The sequence below is a fragment of the Hipposideros armiger genome, unplaced genomic scaffold (assembly GCF_001890085.2).
Source record: "Hipposideros armiger isolate ML-2016 unplaced genomic scaffold, ASM189008v1 scaffold_737, whole genome shotgun sequence".
In the NCBI taxonomy this organism is placed as follows: domain Eukaryota; kingdom Metazoa; phylum Chordata; class Mammalia; order Chiroptera; family Hipposideridae; genus Hipposideros; species Hipposideros armiger.
The window spans coordinates 53,497-71,538 of record NW_017732087.1 but is presented as its reverse complement, the minus strand read 5'-3'; the positions used below and the strand labels follow the sequence as shown (position 1 = coordinate 71,538).

General features: G+C 39.5%; 2 protein-coding genes across 4 annotated transcripts in view; both read left to right on the top strand.

Moving 5' to 3' along the window:
* VPS50 (VPS50 subunit of EARP/GARPII complex) overlaps nt 1-7,496 on the top strand; it is a 131,804-nt gene extending 124,308 nt beyond the window's left edge. For all 3 annotated transcript variants that reach the window (XM_019627601.1, XM_019627600.1, XM_019627599.1), the window contains 3 exons: nt 2,384-2,505; nt 4,312-4,501; nt 6,763-7,496. In XM_019627601.1, the coding sequence (XP_019483146.1) occupies nt 2,384-2,505; nt 4,312-4,501; nt 6,763-6,882 (432 nt within the window). In that variant the 3' untranslated portion in view covers nt 6,883-7,496. The remainder of the gene's footprint in view (nt 1-2,383; nt 2,506-4,311; nt 4,502-6,762) is intronic.
* A 90-nt stretch (nt 7,497-7,586) lies between these two features.
* LOC109373600 (pre-mRNA-splicing factor 38A) lies at nt 7,587-10,409 on the top strand. Its single transcript, XM_019627605.1, has one exon. It carries the CDS (start codon nt 8,857-8,859, stop codon nt 9,862-9,864), a length of 1,008 nt encoding a protein of 335 aa, XP_019483150.1. The 5' UTR covers nt 7,587-8,856; the 3' UTR covers nt 9,865-10,409.
* Nucleotides 10,410-18,042: the final 7,633 nt, after the last annotated feature.

Below are 18,042 nucleotides of genomic sequence, written 5' to 3'. Positions count from 1 at the left end.
ACAGAGATAACACTGGAATTCTTCTAGTGTGCCTACTCCCAGCAGCCCATGGAAACCTTCTGCAGGGCTGGATTGAAGACTGGGAGGCTGTCCCCACACTCAAGGTGGCCAGGTGCCAAGCTAAGTTAGCCCTGTCCAGGAGTTAGAGGGAGATCTGAGGTGTGAGTGACAAGTTGCTCTGCAGTTGCCACCCTGGAAGACCTTTGATTTCTAGAGCACCCAGGAGATTTCAATTGGGAATTTTAATTTGGAATGTAAAAGATAAGTGTAATTTATAAATAATTACATTCTTTCTTTTTTAAACAGCTCTGTTTTTGAAAAGTTGATTTTTTTTTTTGATGACATGCTTACTATACGGATGCAAGAAAAAAGATGTCTACTAGAAGGAGGCTTCAGTTATTCTTCATTCCAAGAAACATTAATATTATAAGAAAAAAACAGTGTTATTCAGAGCATTAATCTGAACCCAATTTTTAGCAGCTTAAAACCTTCCATAAAGAAACTTTTATGATAACTTTTGCTCTATTACTTTTCCAAGTCCAAACCTGTAGGTAAAAGCAGTCTGCATTGTTGCTTCAAAAGAATCATAAGTAAAGTGGTTACTATTCATTGAACAACAAGCATTCTTGAACTTGAATTTAGCAGTGTATAGAATGACATTTTATACTGTGAGCATATAATTTTATTTTCCAAATATTAATGACAAGAATGGAATCATGACTTTTTAAATATTTTTTGGGGGAATTGGGGGAGGGGAACAGTGTTGGGGAATTGGGGAAGGGAACAGCCAAGTTGTTGTTCTTTAATCTTAGTTGTGGAGGGCGCAGTTAGCTCTGCTCCAAGTCTAGTCGCCATCCGGCCACCTGTCTGCAGCTAAGGACAGCTCAGCTCAAGGTGCCATGTTCAATCTTAGTTGCGGGTGGGCATAGCCCACCACCCCATGTGGGAGTCTAACTGGCAGCCTTGTTGTTAGGAGCACATACTCTCACCAACTGAGCCATCCTGCCACCTGTTGGCAGCTCAGTGGCAGCTCAACTTGGGCACAGCTCACTGGCTCATGTGGGAATCACCTTCCCATGTGGGAAGGCAACCCTGTTGCTCTAAGCTCGCGCTCTTAACCAACTGAGATGCTCGGCCAGCCCCTGGAATCATGACTCTTGAAAGCCAAAGCAGTTTACTGTAGTGAAGCATAAATACAATAGCAAATACTACTGCTCTGCCCAATTCCCAAAATGAAAAAGATGGAAGAACAATTATTTATTTAACTTTGATTTGCAAATGCAAGCTTAGTGGATTGAAGATCCACTTTTTTCATAAATAGGGGAGATCTAAAGGGTGAGTGACAACATTGACTGTCAAAAATAACTTAACAAAATATGATTTAGGAAGTAGCAAAGGATAAGACAGTTATCATTATGTGGTAGCTTGACTGGTGATGGTCAGATTAGATTTTTCTATCCTGTGTGTTATTAGAACTTTTGAACACATGTCATTATTGACTTGTTAAACATCATGTAGCTACTCTCTTGAGGAAACTGAAGAAGAATCCTTTTAAGCCTTCTTAAATTTATTTGAAATATATTGTCAAGGAAGAATCAACAGCATTTACTTTTGTAAGTGAACGTATTTAAATGATAATAGTCCAAAGAAACTAGAAATAGTCCAAAAAAACTAGAAAGGGTGAACCATCTGCTGCTTTCATGTAATTGTTGGAATTGTCTAAGTTAGTTATATATATTTTTATTTTTAGTAGAGTTGTATTATAAAAGTTACTAGTAACTAACATCAATGTTCAGTTTTTCTGTAGGTAGTAGAAAATATTTTAGGTTTTATTTTCTCCTTTGTACTAAAAATTTACATGACTTTCAAATTATATAATAATTTATTTACTTTCAAAGACTATTTAAGGAAGATAATAATTTATCATATTGTTTTCTAAGGAGGATAGCCACAAATTGCAAATAGCTAGTTCACTTTGAGTTGAAAGCTTATTAAAACATTTTTAAAAACTGGGTTACTTGAAGATATTTTTGAAGACACAGATTATTAAACCCTCTTGATCCATACTGACAATCATAGAAAAGTTGAGATGTAAAAACATTGGAACAGCATTAGCATTGTTAGATCAGTTAATGACACTTATTTCCTTTGAGATGAAATCGAGTGTACATATACTCTGTATTACAACATAATTATTCAACTTGATATACTTAAAAACATACCTTCACCTCCACACTAATTTAAATTATCTTTGGCATTATCTCTTTTTCTTTTACTTGGTTTGATTCTGAGTCTTTCTAAATCTTCCTTTTGCCACTAAGATGGGAAAGCAATGTGGCATTATGATTAGATTCACATATAGCCCTGATTTTTGTCTTCTTAGGAATTTGAGCAGTTTAACAGAAGGTTAAATGAGGTTTCTAAGAGAGTTCGGATCCCCCTGCCTGTGTCTAATATACTTTGGGAACATTGTATACGACTGGCTAATAGAACTATTGTGGAAGGGTAAGTTTTTCATGAATGCACTATCTGATTTTTCAATGATAAATCATAGTATGTGAATAAAATTGTTATCACTAATGGTTGGAGAGAATAGGTAAAGACAGTGGTAAATAGCAGATAGTCTCATAATAATTCAGGTTTGCCTTTGGGATGTGATTAGAGAAGAAACCTTACAGCCCACTGTGCCGCCTCTATACTTTCTTTTCTTGTTGGTGACCTAGAACCAGCTAGGAGAGGAAAGAGGAATGCAGCATCTAGTGCTTATCGGAAAGTTAAACTAATAATAACTGTTGTTACCTAATAATAAATATAATTATTATGAAATGCTTATACATATATTTATTGAGAACTATGTGTCATTTTCTGAACCAAGGACTTCACAGGATTATATCATCAAATCCTAACCTGAACTCTTTTTGATAGTGCTGTTATTCTCTCTGTTATATCAGTGAGAAAACCTTGCCTCAGAAAATCGAGTCTTAAAGAGGTTAAACAACTTGTCCCTGTTCATGTTTTTTAAATACAAAGAAGGCTTATGAACTCCCGATTTTCTGATGGCAAAATCAGTCCTCCTAACCACTATGTCAGTTAATAATATCATCATTATATCATTGTAAACTGTATAAATCTTTCATATGTTGACTTTACAGAAATATAAATAGTCATTTTCCCTCTTAGAGACCATGCTGACTCTGTCCGTAACATCTAGAACACAACTAAGAATCAGAAATGCATTAAAAATATCCCTGGAAAGCAAACCACTATTTCAAAGACCATTCAGCGTGATCTAGAATTGCACGTCAATTGAATCTTCACACCCTCATTTATCAGACTTCTCTTCAGCTCTTATTAGTTATAAAAAAAAAGAATGTATTAGGAAGTGGAAAGGTGATGATGACAAGCTGACAACAGCCTTGTCACTCTGTATTGAAACCAAGAGTGCCACAAATCACAAAATGATTCTGTGTCAACAATCCTGACTGAAAAGTACTTTTAATAAATTTGTTTAATAAAGTAGAAGAATGAAAAATAAATGTTATATTTTTGTATAAAACACTTTTTATTTTTAAAAAAGCTTGGTGATGTTAAATAATATAAGCTTTAGTTTCCTTTCAAATTTCCTTAGGGAAAATACCCCATTCCCTTGGGTTGGATTCTCCACGTTTTGTATCCTTGAAAGAATGAGACACTGCCTTATGAGTGTATGTGAGGGTTAATCTATTCATTCTTAATATTAACTAGTCAACCTCAGAGCACACAGTTTTTCACTTGTGTGAGGTTTCAGAATAAATCTATAAAGTGAAAAATATGTATATACTTATATGCTCACACGTTTTTTAGTTTTGCTGGATGTTCATGGGTTAATTATTTCATTTGCTTTCTCTGTATTGAGTAGTTACAATATTGCACAGTTTTATGAAACTAAGATTACTTTGGAGTATTCATAGCTCAGTTTTATAAATCTTGGCAGCCAGATAAACTGGAATACCAGTTTAACTTTCCTACAGGTGATTATGTTAATTGAGTATGGACAACTGTGGGCTGCAGAGCAGCAAAGAACCTTAGAAATTGCTCGACCTCTATGCTTTACAAGTGAGGAAGCTGACGCCCAGATAGGTAAAATGACTGCAAAGTGACAGCGTCCAGACACAACCTCGTCTTTCTGACTCAAGGCTCCTTGCTCTTCTTCCTGTAACCCTCTCATGGAGAATCTGTCCAGTCTGGGGTTAGAGAAAAGTTTAAGTACCGAACGGTTTCTTTTTCTAATCATCTCATCATTTATGTTTTTTTTATTATTGTGTGTCTTAGATATGCCAATGTTAAGAAGTGTAGTAATGAGGGTCGTGCCTTGATGCAATTGGATTTTCAACAGTTTTTAATGAAACTTGAAAAACTAACAGATATTAGACCCATTCCTGATAAAGAATTTGTGGAAACCTATATTAAAGCATACTACCTAACTGAGAATGACATGGAGCGCTGGATCAAAGAGCACAGGGTGAGAGCTTGAAAGCAGTTAATTAAGTGTTTATTTCTTTTTCCTTTGTTCTGTTCTTATCTGGTATATAATTCAAAGTCATGAGTGTGAAATATAAAGAAACATTTGCTTTCTTAGCATGAGACACTTAGACCATTTCCTTACCACATTCACACTGTGTCCTTGCAATGCCCTTTGCCTAATCAGATCTTTTTGAGACCTTTGTGAACTGTAACAGTAATTATCTGGAAAGATAGCCAGAGTCTGAGCTTAGCTGTATTTACCCTGAAGCTGTGATGGAGGAAAAGGCTGACTTGGTTAACATCAAGACAAACTGAATACAGCAATACTGAAATGATTTACAAGCTAAAGTCTTTATGTAACTTAAATCTTCTCACAGCCTTCAACAATGAATGAATTGGTGGCATCCTGAACAGTGAATATATTAACATTTAAATAGCTAAATGTAGCTTCATCAGTCATTAGAGATTTTACCTTATGTGTAGATGAGATTATTTTTCTTTAGTATGGATACATAGATCAGTAGAGAAAAATGCTGTTTATTAAGTGTTCTTTAAGATGCTGAGTTATTGACACAGTTCAAATCAACATATATCACCAGAGCATGCTTACTACGGGGAGCTTTTCTGTATGATTGTTATATCATTTGTCTAGACAAGCTATATGTGAAGACAAATTTAGAAAATATAGGATGTGTGAAGATTAACACCGAATCTTATTTCTTCAGTAACTCTAGCATTCACATTTACTTATGCTATGAACATTATTGGTATAAGCTAGGTAAATTTTTATTTCATTTGACTACGTAAGGAAATAAGTAATTTTATTTACTTAATCAGGCTCATCCTTTCTGGTTTCAACACTTGAAATGACTCTTAGCCTGGACTGGAAGTCTGAGTTTGTGTACATGGGCCTACTTGTAGGTCAGGTTCAGATCTTTGGGAGCAAAGTAGAAATGTACATGTTATTTTCAATGATTTCAGAAATGAGAAAAATGTCACCACTTTTAGTCCCCCTGACCTCTGACATCAGAGAACCAAAATGCTAACCCAGATGCAGATGGACTGGTGAATGTTGTAGGAAGGTCCATTTAGTAAAGTAATCTGGAAACACTTCGGGGTTGGTACTGAGTGAGGAAGGAGTTTGTGGAAAGAGTACAAGTCATTGAGGAGAAAAAGCATAGCTCTTAGATCTATGATTTGATGTAAGAATGATGCCCACTTTAGGTTTTCCTCTTTTCGTATAGTGAACTAAAATTTTTAGTTTAGAATTTTGGAAGTTTTAACTAACCAATATTTGTAATTTGGTGAAATTTCCCCAGCAACAAGGACTTCCCTGTCTTCCAGGGAACTCCCCACAATGTCTGTCTAGTCCAGTGCTTGATGTCAATGGAACTCGCTAAGTGTAGACTGACTGACTTAAGAGACATTACCAGGTGCTTACAGGAGCTCTCGGAGGTCAGATACACAAACTGAGCTGTTTGCTGAGTTTTTAAAATGAGCTTTTTCTCATTTTTAGTAGTTACCTCCAGTGAAGACATGTTCTTTTCTTATTAGATGATAGACACAACTCTCTCTCCCTGTCTGGACTCTTGCTGTTGTCACCCTCCAGAACCTCATCAATATGTAAAACTTTCTGATGAGTCCCTATTCATTCTCATCCTAGCAACTTGTTATCTGAAATTCAGGAACCAAATAGATTTGTACAGCAAAAAAAATAGGTATAGTCTTAATTTTACTGCTAGCGGCCAATTACGGAGGGTTTAAAAACCAGCAACTTTCTGATCTTTGTTACCTTATTCATTTATTATATCTCAGAAGAGTAGTTGTTCTGTGGTTAGAGATTTTTGTCTTTTAACGTAAAATGTTTGCAAAATATAGAGTATCAGAAAGTACTTATTCAGTAGCATTTTAAAAATTTGAAAGTCAGTATATTTTGATAACTTAATAACAAAGACTGTCACAGAAACAATCATAAAGTATGTGTTTGTAAAAATAACAAAAAGCATAGGCTTGTCAGATGATCTGCCATATTAAAAAGATTCTAGTGCTTCCTGTTTCAAATGGTATTTTTTTCCCTGTTATTAAATCTTAGTAAAGAGTTTGTCTTTCATGGCTCAGCTATAATTTCCACCATTTTCCACTGGTTTATAATGCTCAGTAACCATCCATTGATACCAGAATGTCTGCCTGTCCTTTCGTTGCATTGATCAAATACATGTCTTTCAGTGTACTAATATTGGGTCTTCTTTTTTCGAGCAGGAATATTCAACGAAGCAGCTGACCAATCTGGTAAATGTTTGCCTGGGATCCCATATCAATAAAAAAGCAAGACAGAAACTTCTGGCAGCTATAGATGATATAGACAGACCCAAAAGATAATGAACACAATTATTTTTCCTCAATGACATTGATCTTCTCTCAACATATGTGACATGAAAGGCAATTTTTCATGCACTTCTGACAACTGTCTGCTAAGAATTCTTTGTGCATGTTCTTTCCAACTGGAAAGTGGAAACCATTGACGTTTGTGTGGTGTTCTGAAATGATTTTTATATGCTCCGATCTCTTCTCTTCAACTTTAATCTCATTTGTTGTATTCCTTTCCTGAAATGATATTATTGCCTCCTCGTAACTATTGGTGTATGATTATCATTATGCATTTTACAGAAGAATGGACTGACTGTAAGTATATAGTTATAAGTAACAGTGACACTATACCCATGGGCAGCTTTTGGAGAATGAATTTATGTTGGCATTTTTCTACCCTCTGAAGTCGGTTCTGAAGCGTACTGTGAGACGGGTAATGTACAGTATCTTCTAATTATGAGCACTGCATGAGAATTGAAAAGCACATGTAAGTAAAATAGTTGAAAAGTCAGTATGTTCTTTGTTTTTAAATGTCAGAAGTTTATGTCAGGGTTAATTTGGTAATAATATAGTGATCATAAATGATAAAATTTAATAAATGCTGTATACTCCAACATGACCAGCCTCTGTGAGACTGCATTTTGATATTTTTCCACATCAGGCAGGTTTCATGAAACTATAGTGGAATTTTCTTAGCACACTCTAATTTTAATCATCTTATGTCTTGAAATCAGTGGTGAAAAGTAATTTCATTGGGTATACCTTTCAGGGCCTGAACAACATACAGAATAGTGATCATGGCACTTTTTTTTTATTTTTAATGTGGGACATTTTTTTATATAAGCTTTGTTCTCTTTGAATTCAGCTTTTGTCTTAGGCCAGCAAAACCTGGTTTGGCTAACTCAGGGAAAGAACTGTGTTAGTCAAGCATAAGTTTAGGATCAAATGTTAGCCTTTCTTAAATATCTGCTTTGTATCACAGATGTAAAATATTGTGAGTTTAACCAATGATAAACTTTGGAACGCAGTCTTTAGTAACTATACTCTTCCTCTAAACTTTGCTTTTCTACCAATATATATGACATGAAAATCAGTTTCCCATGCGCTCCTGCCAACTGTCTGATAAGGAATTTTTTGCATGTCTTTTCTGAATAACGAGTACAAGGCGCCTCAGCTTGTGTAGTGTTGGTGCAGGATTACTGGACATGACCAACAACATCAATAGCTCACAGAATCCTGAAGCATCTCGTGAGAAGTGTGCCTTGTATCCTGTGAGTCTCCTGGTAGCTGAGGTGCTGAAGTGATGGCAAAGGGTGGCATGTGGTCAGGCATGGAGACGATAAGGAGATCATTGCCACTCGTTGTCCATCAGTCCCTGCAGATATCCATGACCAGCACAGTATAATGTGAAGCACTGTTAGAATATGTCTGTGTGTGGGTGTTTGTGTTTGTGTCTGTGTAATGAATTTTTTGTTTTCAGTCTCTCAACTCACTGTTCATCTGCTGATTTAATATTGACAGTAAATCTTTCCTCTTGTAAAAAGGTATGAGTTTGTTGCCATTATGATCCACTTGTGGAACTAGACTGTGTACCTATATAGCAGATTGTGCCGGTAGCCATTATCTGGCTATATACACAGCCACTTGAAGAAAACAAACATGAGATAAGTTTGGTCCTTGTGTTTCAATCCTATATAGTCAACAAGCACAGAGCTAATCAATCTCATTTCTTTCTCAATTGACTAGGAGCTGCTTATTTCTTCTTTTTTTACATGGATTTTATAATTGGCTTCCTTTAATTTCTACTTAAGTCACTCTAGATAGTATGAACAGCAATTATCTGCCTGGTAAAGGTGTTTTCCAGGGTTAGGAGTTAATACAAAAGAACTATTTACCTTGTTAGAGCCTCAGCCGTTTAGTCAGACCTTTTAACATACCCATACTTTGCTTTTTCCATCTTCAAAATAAAAATGGTAAATCTTTTTAATGCTTTTTGAAAAAAGTGGGGGTTTTTTTGCATTAAAAAGTAGTTTAATAAGTGCTAAAGGTTCTAAAATGGCGAACCGCACGGTAAAGGATGCGCACAGCATCCACGGCACCAACCCTCAATATCTGGTGGAGAAGATCATTCGGACGCGAATCTATGAGTCCAAGTACTGGAAAGAGGAGTGCTTTGGGCTTACCGCTGAACTTGTAGTCGATAAAGCCATGGAGTTAAGGTTTGTGGGTGGCGTCTATGGTGGCAACATAAAGCCAACTCCCTTTCTGTGTTTGACCTTGAAGATGCTTCAGATTCAACCGGAGAAGGATATTATTGTTGAGTTTATAAAGAATGAAGACTTCAAGTATGTCCGCATGTTGGGAGCCCTTTACATGAGGCTGACAGGCACTGCAATTGATTGCTACAAATCCTTGGAGCCTCTGTACAACGACTATAGAAAAATCAAGAGCCAGAACCGAAATGGGGAGTTTGAACTGATGCACGTAGATGAGTTCATTGATGAACTACTGCATAGTGAGAGAGTATGTGATATCATTCTGCCCCGACTACAGAAACGCTATGTGCTCGAGGAAGCTGAGCAGCTGGAGCCTCGGGTTAGCGCTCTAGAAGAAGACATGGATGACGTGGAGTCTAGTGAAGAGGAGGAAGAGGAGGATGAGAAGTTGGAGCGAGTACCATCACCCGATCACCGGAGGAGAAGCTACCGCGACTTGGACAAGCCCCGTCGCTCTCCCACACTGCGCTACAGGAGGAGTAGGAGCCGTTCTCCCAGAAGGCGGAGTCGGTCTCCAAAAAGGAGGAGCCCCTCCCCTCGCCGAGAAAGACATCGGAGCAAGAGTCCGAGACGGCACCGCAGCAGGTCCCGAGATAGACGGCACAGATCCCGCTCCAAGTCCCCAGGTCATCACAGTAGTCACAGACACAGGAGCCACTCAAAGTCTCCTGAAAGATCTAAGAAAAGCCACAAGAAGAGCCGGAGAGGGAATGAGTAATGGACTCAGTTTGGGTTTAGTCCCAATGGCCTCCTTCGGATATGAAGGCATCTGTCTATGTGGAAAGATTAAAATCTACTCCCCAGGCAGCTATGAAAATATTTTAGGGTTTTTTTTAACCTAAAAGTTTCTCCACCTTTTTTTTAAATTTTTTTTTTTAATGCAAGAGGTGCTGAGTTTTGTATCTCTTTGAATCCTAATCCACGTGTTTAAGGGATAACGCTTCCCAAGGACTGCTTTTGACCCCTTTGTACAACCAGCCTTGACTGTACTCAAATATATGAGGGTAGAAAGGATTTGAAGGGTGGAGGGTATGAGTGACAAGGAGAGGATGTGGCCACCTAGTGATCCTTTTGTTATTAAATTTGACACACCATTCTAAAAAAAAATAATAATAATAAGTGCTAAAAATATCAAAACAATAATAGATTTGAATCATGAAACTACTTAATAAGAGTTACCAGACATTTCTCAAATACATTATGCAGTGATATTGAATTATAACCATGTAATATTTTGTGAAACTAATTTTAAAATGAATTGAATTGAAAAGCTTGAAAATGTAAATGAAATTATACATATTCCAAAAACTTTATTGTTATAAAAAATGTCTTTTTGTGTCTGTTTTCCTTAACTTTGACATTTTATATGAAAGTGTCTTATAGAATTCAAGATTTTAAGTTGATACGGTCAATTATCCCCTGAGAAAGAATGATTATTTGTACAAATTCATTGTCTTGCATTAAAAAATGCTAAGGAGATACATAGCAATTCAAGTGAATTAGTTTACTTCTCTTTATAAAACCTATAGAGATCTTATAAGTTCACTTTAACTAATAAGCTCATTTGCTGAACTTACAAATTGAAATAGGATTTCTCTAGAAGCCGGGCATGTGATATTTTATCACATCTTTAAGCAGAATTTCTCATGAAAGTTTCTACTTAGCTGAGTGCTCAAGTGAAACTTCAAGTTCGATTAAATAGCTTTTTTTTTTTACCGACTCATTAAAATGTAGGCATAAAAAAGGCTTATGCTTCAATTACCTTTGATAGTTATCTTTTGTAATGAAAAATTGGATCTGAAGACGAATGACAAGTTGTGCTCAGAGCAAAAAGAAGTGGTCCGGGGGAAATACATTTATATTTGATATTTATCCTTTGGAGTAATTTTAATACAGACTTATTGGTTTACAAAATGATATTTAACTCCTGACAATGATTAATGACAAGAGAATTATTAATCCTGTGATGTAAGCTTGTTAAATGTTAAGACCAGCGCAGCTTTTTACAGATATTTTTTTATTTTTATAAAAAGTATTTGTTCAGTTCTTTTCACACACAAATTTTTAAAGGCTATCAAAAAGATTAAGCTGCACAGCTCTCCCAAGGACAAAACTATGTCAGATTTTGTACATGAGAATTCTTAACTCTTTCAAAATGAGCAGGGGAAGGTAGTTCTTAGTTCTGATGCTATTTTTCTTTTCTTTAAAGATTTTTTTTTAATTGGGGAATTGGGGGATGGAAACAGCGCTGGGGAATTGGGGGAAGGGGAACAGACAAGTTGCTGTCCTTTTTGTTCTTCAGTCTAGTTGTGTAGGACATTGCTTCACTGGCCCAAGTTGGCACTATCACTGCGCTCTTCCCAGGTGAGGCAGATCAGTCACCAGCTTCTGGACGGCTGCTCAAGGCGGCTGCTGGTGACACACAGTAGCCCATGGCAACCCACTGCAGCAGGGGCTGCAGCCTACGCTATCACCAGCAACTCGTGGCAGCCCAGCTCCAGGTTGAGCTGTTGTTCAGCATCTTAGCTGTAGAGGGTAGTGTCACTGGCCCTCATATGTGGGATCCGAATCGGGGCCCTCTGGCGTCCCAAGCCAGCTCTTAACCAATGCACCACTTGGCCTGCCCTGATGCTATTTTTCTTGATTAGCACATCCTTGTGTGACTATTACGAAGTATACCTGCATCATTTTTTTTTTAAATTGAAAACAAAACCATAACTAAATATTCACCTTCTTTTGGTAGGGATGTTGGGGGAGGGGGCAGGAACTTGGGCAGGATTTTTTTACTGTAAAGATATGATTTATTTCTAACATTTTTTGTTTTTGATGAAGAGCCATTTTTGTAACTTACTTCAGCACTCACTTCTTGATCTCAAGACCGAGAGGACTCTGTCCTGCTGAGGATTTCCAGATTTGCTCTTTAAAGAGTTTTTCATCCAGAGCTGAGCTATTCAATCCAGAAAGGGGATTTTCTTGATCAACAACCTGTATTTTTTTCTGTTTCTTACCAATTCCTAGTCTCTTGTTTCTGCCTATCAGTAACTAGAAGGATTTATGTTTTAAAGAGACGACATTTCCATACAGAGAGCATTTTATCCAGCTACTGCAAGCAGCATACCAATCTTTGCCTTAAACAGAGGGAACGTTTTGGCCAGGATTTCCATTTCAACAGCGGTTGCTTCTGGAGCCTACACTAAAGTGTAATTACACCCTCAGGTAACCATTGGAAGACAGTTTTTGCTGACCACCTGCTATCTACTTTTACCTTTCTTCTGTTACCCATATGTCCTAATGACAGCTTCACCTTTAAGAATCCAACCAAGATACCATCCTCACTATGAAACTTACCCTTCTTAGGAGTAGGTGCTATGGAGAAAAAGCCATAGGGAATGGTGGTTGTCGTGCTGGTAATACAATTTCAACAAGGGAGATTGGAAAAGGTCTCACTTGGCAGGAAGTGAGGAGGCTACCAATGCAGTTATCTGGGGTAGAGTGTTCCAGGCCTAGGGTGAGGGCTGCTGTCCCAGGAAGAGTAAGGAGCCAGTGTGGCTGCAGTGAGCGGGAAGGGTGAGAGCACAGCCGTTGTGGCAGGACGGCTCCCACACAGCGAAGGCCTGTGAGCCATGGAGAGGACCTAGGGTTTCCTTTCACTTGGAGAGTTGAGAACAGAGTGGACCCCTGGTTTCTGACTTAGGTGCAAAATCACCTTACCTGTATATTTGAGAAAAGGCCGCAGGGGGACATCGACTGAAGCAACGGGACAAAGTAAGAAGCTAATACAGTAAAACAAGAGAGGCATGATGGGGGCTTGGCTTGCAGTAGTGTGGATGTGGTGAAGGGTGGTCAGACTCGGGCATACTTCAGAGGTAGAGATGATAGGATTTGTTGATTGATGTGATTGAGAAAAGAGGAATTAAAGATGATTGTAAGACTTTTGCTCAAGAAAGTAGAAGTCTTTGGGAGAACTGGATTTGTGAAGATCAAGAGACCAGTTTTAGAGAGGTGAGTTTGACATATCTTGAGATACAGTGTTGAGGGTATAGAAGAGGCAGCTGCACCCATGAATCTGGACAGGAGGTCAGGGCTGCAGATGTAAATGTGGGTCTCAGTATTTTACATAAAGCCAATGTTTTCTTTAGGGGGCAGAAAAATTTTACTTGTTTCATGAATATTAATGAGTATTAGCATGCAGGCTCGGTCCCTTCAGAGTTGCCATCTGCCTTGCAGTTGGGCTCAGGACAATTTCCACATCACACAGGATGGGTTAAGGATTAAGCTTTCTTGGGGAAGCTTACAAGCCTGGGACACCAAAAAAAGAGAAGACATTGTCCCCCCACACACACACACCCTTGCCATTGTCACCATGAGAGATGAGACAGGGCTAGCAGAGTACGGAGACTGTACGAGAGGAGCGTCTTTTTAAAATAGCAAATATGAGAGCAGCTCCCCACCTGGTGACCTGGGGCCTGTGGACATCGTGTTTCCTTTGGCTGGAAGGAAGAAGCCATCTCCTTCAGGAAGGTGAGTCCCAGTGCGGCCCCTCCCCTCGTTAGCTCGTCATCCAGGCAACCTGCATAAGCTCCAGTGTCACACCAGTGTCTGTCATGTGTCAGACACTGGCTGGTCTCTAGTGGATTGGGGAGATAGTGCCTGTCCTCAGGGAGCTTAAATCTAGCAGCATAAACAGCTGTCAGACAAACATTTCATTCCGGGGGAGTATTCCAAAGGAAAATTCTGAAGTGGGAATTAGGAAAGACCACTGAGGAAGAGACATTGAAAGAGGAGACAGGATGAGTAGGAGTTAGGTGAGGAGGCTAAGGGAGGAGTGTGCTTGAGGATCAGAGAGGCCAGTGTGGTTGGCACACAGGAGGGAGGGGACAAGGGCACAGAGAAGACTGAGGAGCTGTGGTGAACTGAGATGTCGTGTGTAGCTGAGCAGGAGACACACGAATAAAGCAGCAGATGTTATTCAGTAATGAGTGGCAAGCATTTTGAGATGTGGACAATGCAGGTCAGGCACTCGGATTATAATTTTAATCTCTGATTCACCTCCACTGGTCCATCACCTCGGGGGAGGAGGGAGTCTGTGTAAAGGATGGAAGGGTCCAGAACATCATCTGTGTGTTCCCATGTGCATCTTGGCAGCTCTTAGCACAGAACCTCACTTAGCTCAAAACTACACGATAGATGAAGTGGTCGAATGGATGAAATGCCAGTCCTCGGGCCCCTTGCGCTACAATTCTCCCCTATGGTGTCCTGAACAGCTGGTCAGTTTCTCTGGGCAGGACTGTCACGGGTATACTTTACACTCCAGAGCTCCTTGTACTGGATCAGGAGTGGAATAAACATAACGTGTTTATTAACCTCTCAATATCGTGAAATGAGGATTAATTACTCAAGGATTGTTGAAGCGAGGAGCACACTAGCACTTGTAGCAGAAACATTAGCAGTTTGAAAAGAAGCAATAACTTACTTCAGTTCCTTGAAACATGTTTAATACCTGCAGGCCGTCTGAGAAGAACGCTTAACTTGTTTAGCAGATTGCCCTAGCCCAGTGGTTCTCCAAGTGTGGTTCCCAGACCAGCAGCCTCAGCATTACCTGGGAACTTGTTAGAGAAGCACATTCTCAGGCGCCATCAGAGACCTATGGAATCAGAAACCCTGGAAGCGAGGCCCAGCAATCGATGTTTTCACAAGCCCTGATGCCTGCTCAAGTTTGGGAACCACTGCCTTCAAACACACGTACACTGGATGAAGTGACCCAGGAGAGTTGTTCGCCTGGAACTTTCTAGTGTAGCTATCCAGGCAGACAGCTGAAAAGGCCCTTCTTTCTGATTTTAGACAATACTTTATTTCCACTTTAAGAATTGAAATAAAACTTTGAGCGTGGTCCTCCCCTCTGAGCCTCTATGAGTGACTAGTGTTTGGACAGGCCACTAAACATGTGTGTCTCTCTCACACTGACTTGAGTGGAATGAGAAACATTCCCCCAAGAGACCTTTAATTGGTGCAGGCGTCATGACCAGTGAGACACGTGGGACTCAGGACTAACGGATAACATGTATCATGTTTTACAGAGATTTGGTCTTTGATTCTCTCAGCAATTAATTGAGTCACACGGAGAAGCCAGTTGTCAATGTGGGAAGGAGAGCCGGGCATCAGGTGGTTATTGTGAATCACCTGTTGTAAAGTTTCACTTTGCTGACAGTCAGTACCCCCAATCTAGGAAGTGCTGAGACATCTGATAGATGGGTTAATACACAGCTGTGGTTGCAAATACTTCAGGGTTTGTGGAGGCCCTATCTTATTACAAAGCCACAGCTGGAATCTGTACAGAAAATATATGACAACATCTCTTTTAGGGCTAAAAATGAAAAATGAAATTATTAAACTGGAGTTATTCTGAGATTTCCATACAGCTCTACACAACAGAGACTATTATAATTCGTGTCCTGATGAAATGCATTAGGATGACCATCACTGTGACCAGTCAGACTTACTGGGGGAGAGCATAATGGGACAGAGTACAGTAAAACCTTGGATTGCGAGTAATGTGGTTTGCGAGTGTTCCACAAGACCAGCAAACATTTCTAATACATTTAAACATGGTAAACGAGCGATGTCATGCAATACGAGTAGTTTGTTTCCAGGACGAATTATCCTCGCAAACCAAGGTATTACTGTACATAGCTTTTTTGGTATGTTTCCTATGAAACAAAAGAACTACCCTTTCTGAGAACTTTTAAAGATATATCCTTTCTGAAAAGAAGATGCAGTGCCGGCTGAGTGGCACGTTGGCTAAGCGCTGGCTTGGGATGCCAGAGGGCCCCGGTTCGGATCCCACATATGAGGGCCAGTGACATTGCCCTCTACAGCTAAGATGCTGAACAACAGCTCAATCTGGAGCTGGGCTGGCGTGAGTCGCCTGCGAAGGCAGGTGGGTTGCCATGGGCTACCGTGTGTAGCCAGCAGCCAGCGTGAGCGGCCAGCAGCCACCGTGAGCGGCCGTCCAGAAGCCGGCAACTGATCTGCCTCACCCGGGAAGAGTGCAATGATGGTGCCAACTTGGGCCAGTGAAGCAACGTCCTCCACAACTAGACTGAAGAACAAAACGACAGCAACTTGTCTGTTCCCCTTCCCCAATTCCCCAGTGCTGTTCCCATCCCCCAATTCCCCAATAAAAATCTTAAAAATAAAAAAGAAGATGCATGCAACTTACTCTTGTTTGCATGCAGCCTGCAAAGCAACCCTGCCCTGACCTGTGCCCTCAGTATCGACATCCTTGGTCAGCTTCTCCCGCAGTATTTTGCCTTCACCCCCTGTTCAGTGGTCTCCATTTCCCTGTCTGCATTCAGGAATCATGTCAGTGATGCCTTCCTGGTTACTTCAGACCCTGTCATCACTGCAGTTCTGCAGCCTACGCCCCATTCTACCTCCTGAGCTCTCTGCTGCATTATTAGCTTAAATATGGTAACTTGGCTTGGGCTCCTGTGGCAGGGGCTGTACACTGCATTTGTGTATCTTACACAATTAACCCAGCACTGACCAATTCATAGTAACAATATAAATAGATAACATTCCCTAAGCGTGTTTTTCCCTCAGCTTTATTGAAATATGACCGACTATAACATTGTGTAAGTTTAAGGTGTACAGCCTGTTGATTTGATGCACTTACATACAGCAAAATTATTAACCATCATAGCATTAGCGAACACCTCTATTGTCACATAATTACCATTTCTTTTCTGTGGTGGGAACATTTCAGGTCTCTCAGCAACTTTCAAGTATACAGTACAGTATTAGTAACTATAATCACCAGGCTGTACATTAGATCCCCACAACACATTTGTCTCATAACTGAAAGCTTTTACTCTTTGACCAACATCCCTTTGATTTCCTCCACCCAGCAGCCCCGGGTAATCACCATTCTACTCTGTTTCTGTGAGTTCAGCTTTTTTAGATTCCACATACAAGTGATATCATGTAATATCTGTCCTTCTCTGACTTATTTCATTTTGGATAATGCCCTCAAGTTCCATCCAAGTTGTCACAAATGGCAGGGTTTCCTTCTTCCTCGTGGCTGAATAGTACTCCATTATACATATACCAGGGATGCAAAAAAAAAAAAAAGTATACTCATGACTTGTATCCATCTTTTGTTATCAGTATATATTGAGTATTACAATTTTAATACAGTTCTTTCCTTTCTTAAAATGTGTATACATTTTTTGGCACTATATATATATCCATATCACACCTTTATGCACTCATCCATTGATGGACACTTAGGTTGTTTCCATATCTTGGCCCAAACGTGTTTTAAATGCTTTTCCTGTATCCATTTAATGCTAACAAATCTATGTGGTAGCTACCATTAGTATCATCGTCCCTATTGTACAGATGAGGAAATTGGACGGTTCTCTTAATTTCTGCATAATTATGTTACTCAGTTACAATGTTACTCAGCCGATAAACGGAGGAGGTGGATTAAACTTATATCCAGGCATCCACTCTGATTCCATAGCCGGTACATTTAACTTCCACTCTCTAAGCCATCCCAAGAAAATCATTTTTGTTGGATTAATTTAGGAAAAGTGTATTTTATTCTACACAGAGTTAATAAATAGAAGGCTTTTACCTCCTACTTGTACCTGTGTCTATGTCAGAGTTAGCATGAGCTGGACGTGTGTTGGTGGCTGGGGTTCTATTGAGTTAATATTCTTTCGTCCTTACCTAGTCTCTAGTTACCTTCCCATGCTGTAATTTTAAAGAATATTCCTGGGCCGGCCGAGTGGCACGATGGTTAAGAACTCGCTTGGGATGCCAGAGGGCCCCGGTTCGGATCCCACATATGAAGGCCAGTGACACTGCCCTCCACAGCTAAGATGCTGAACAA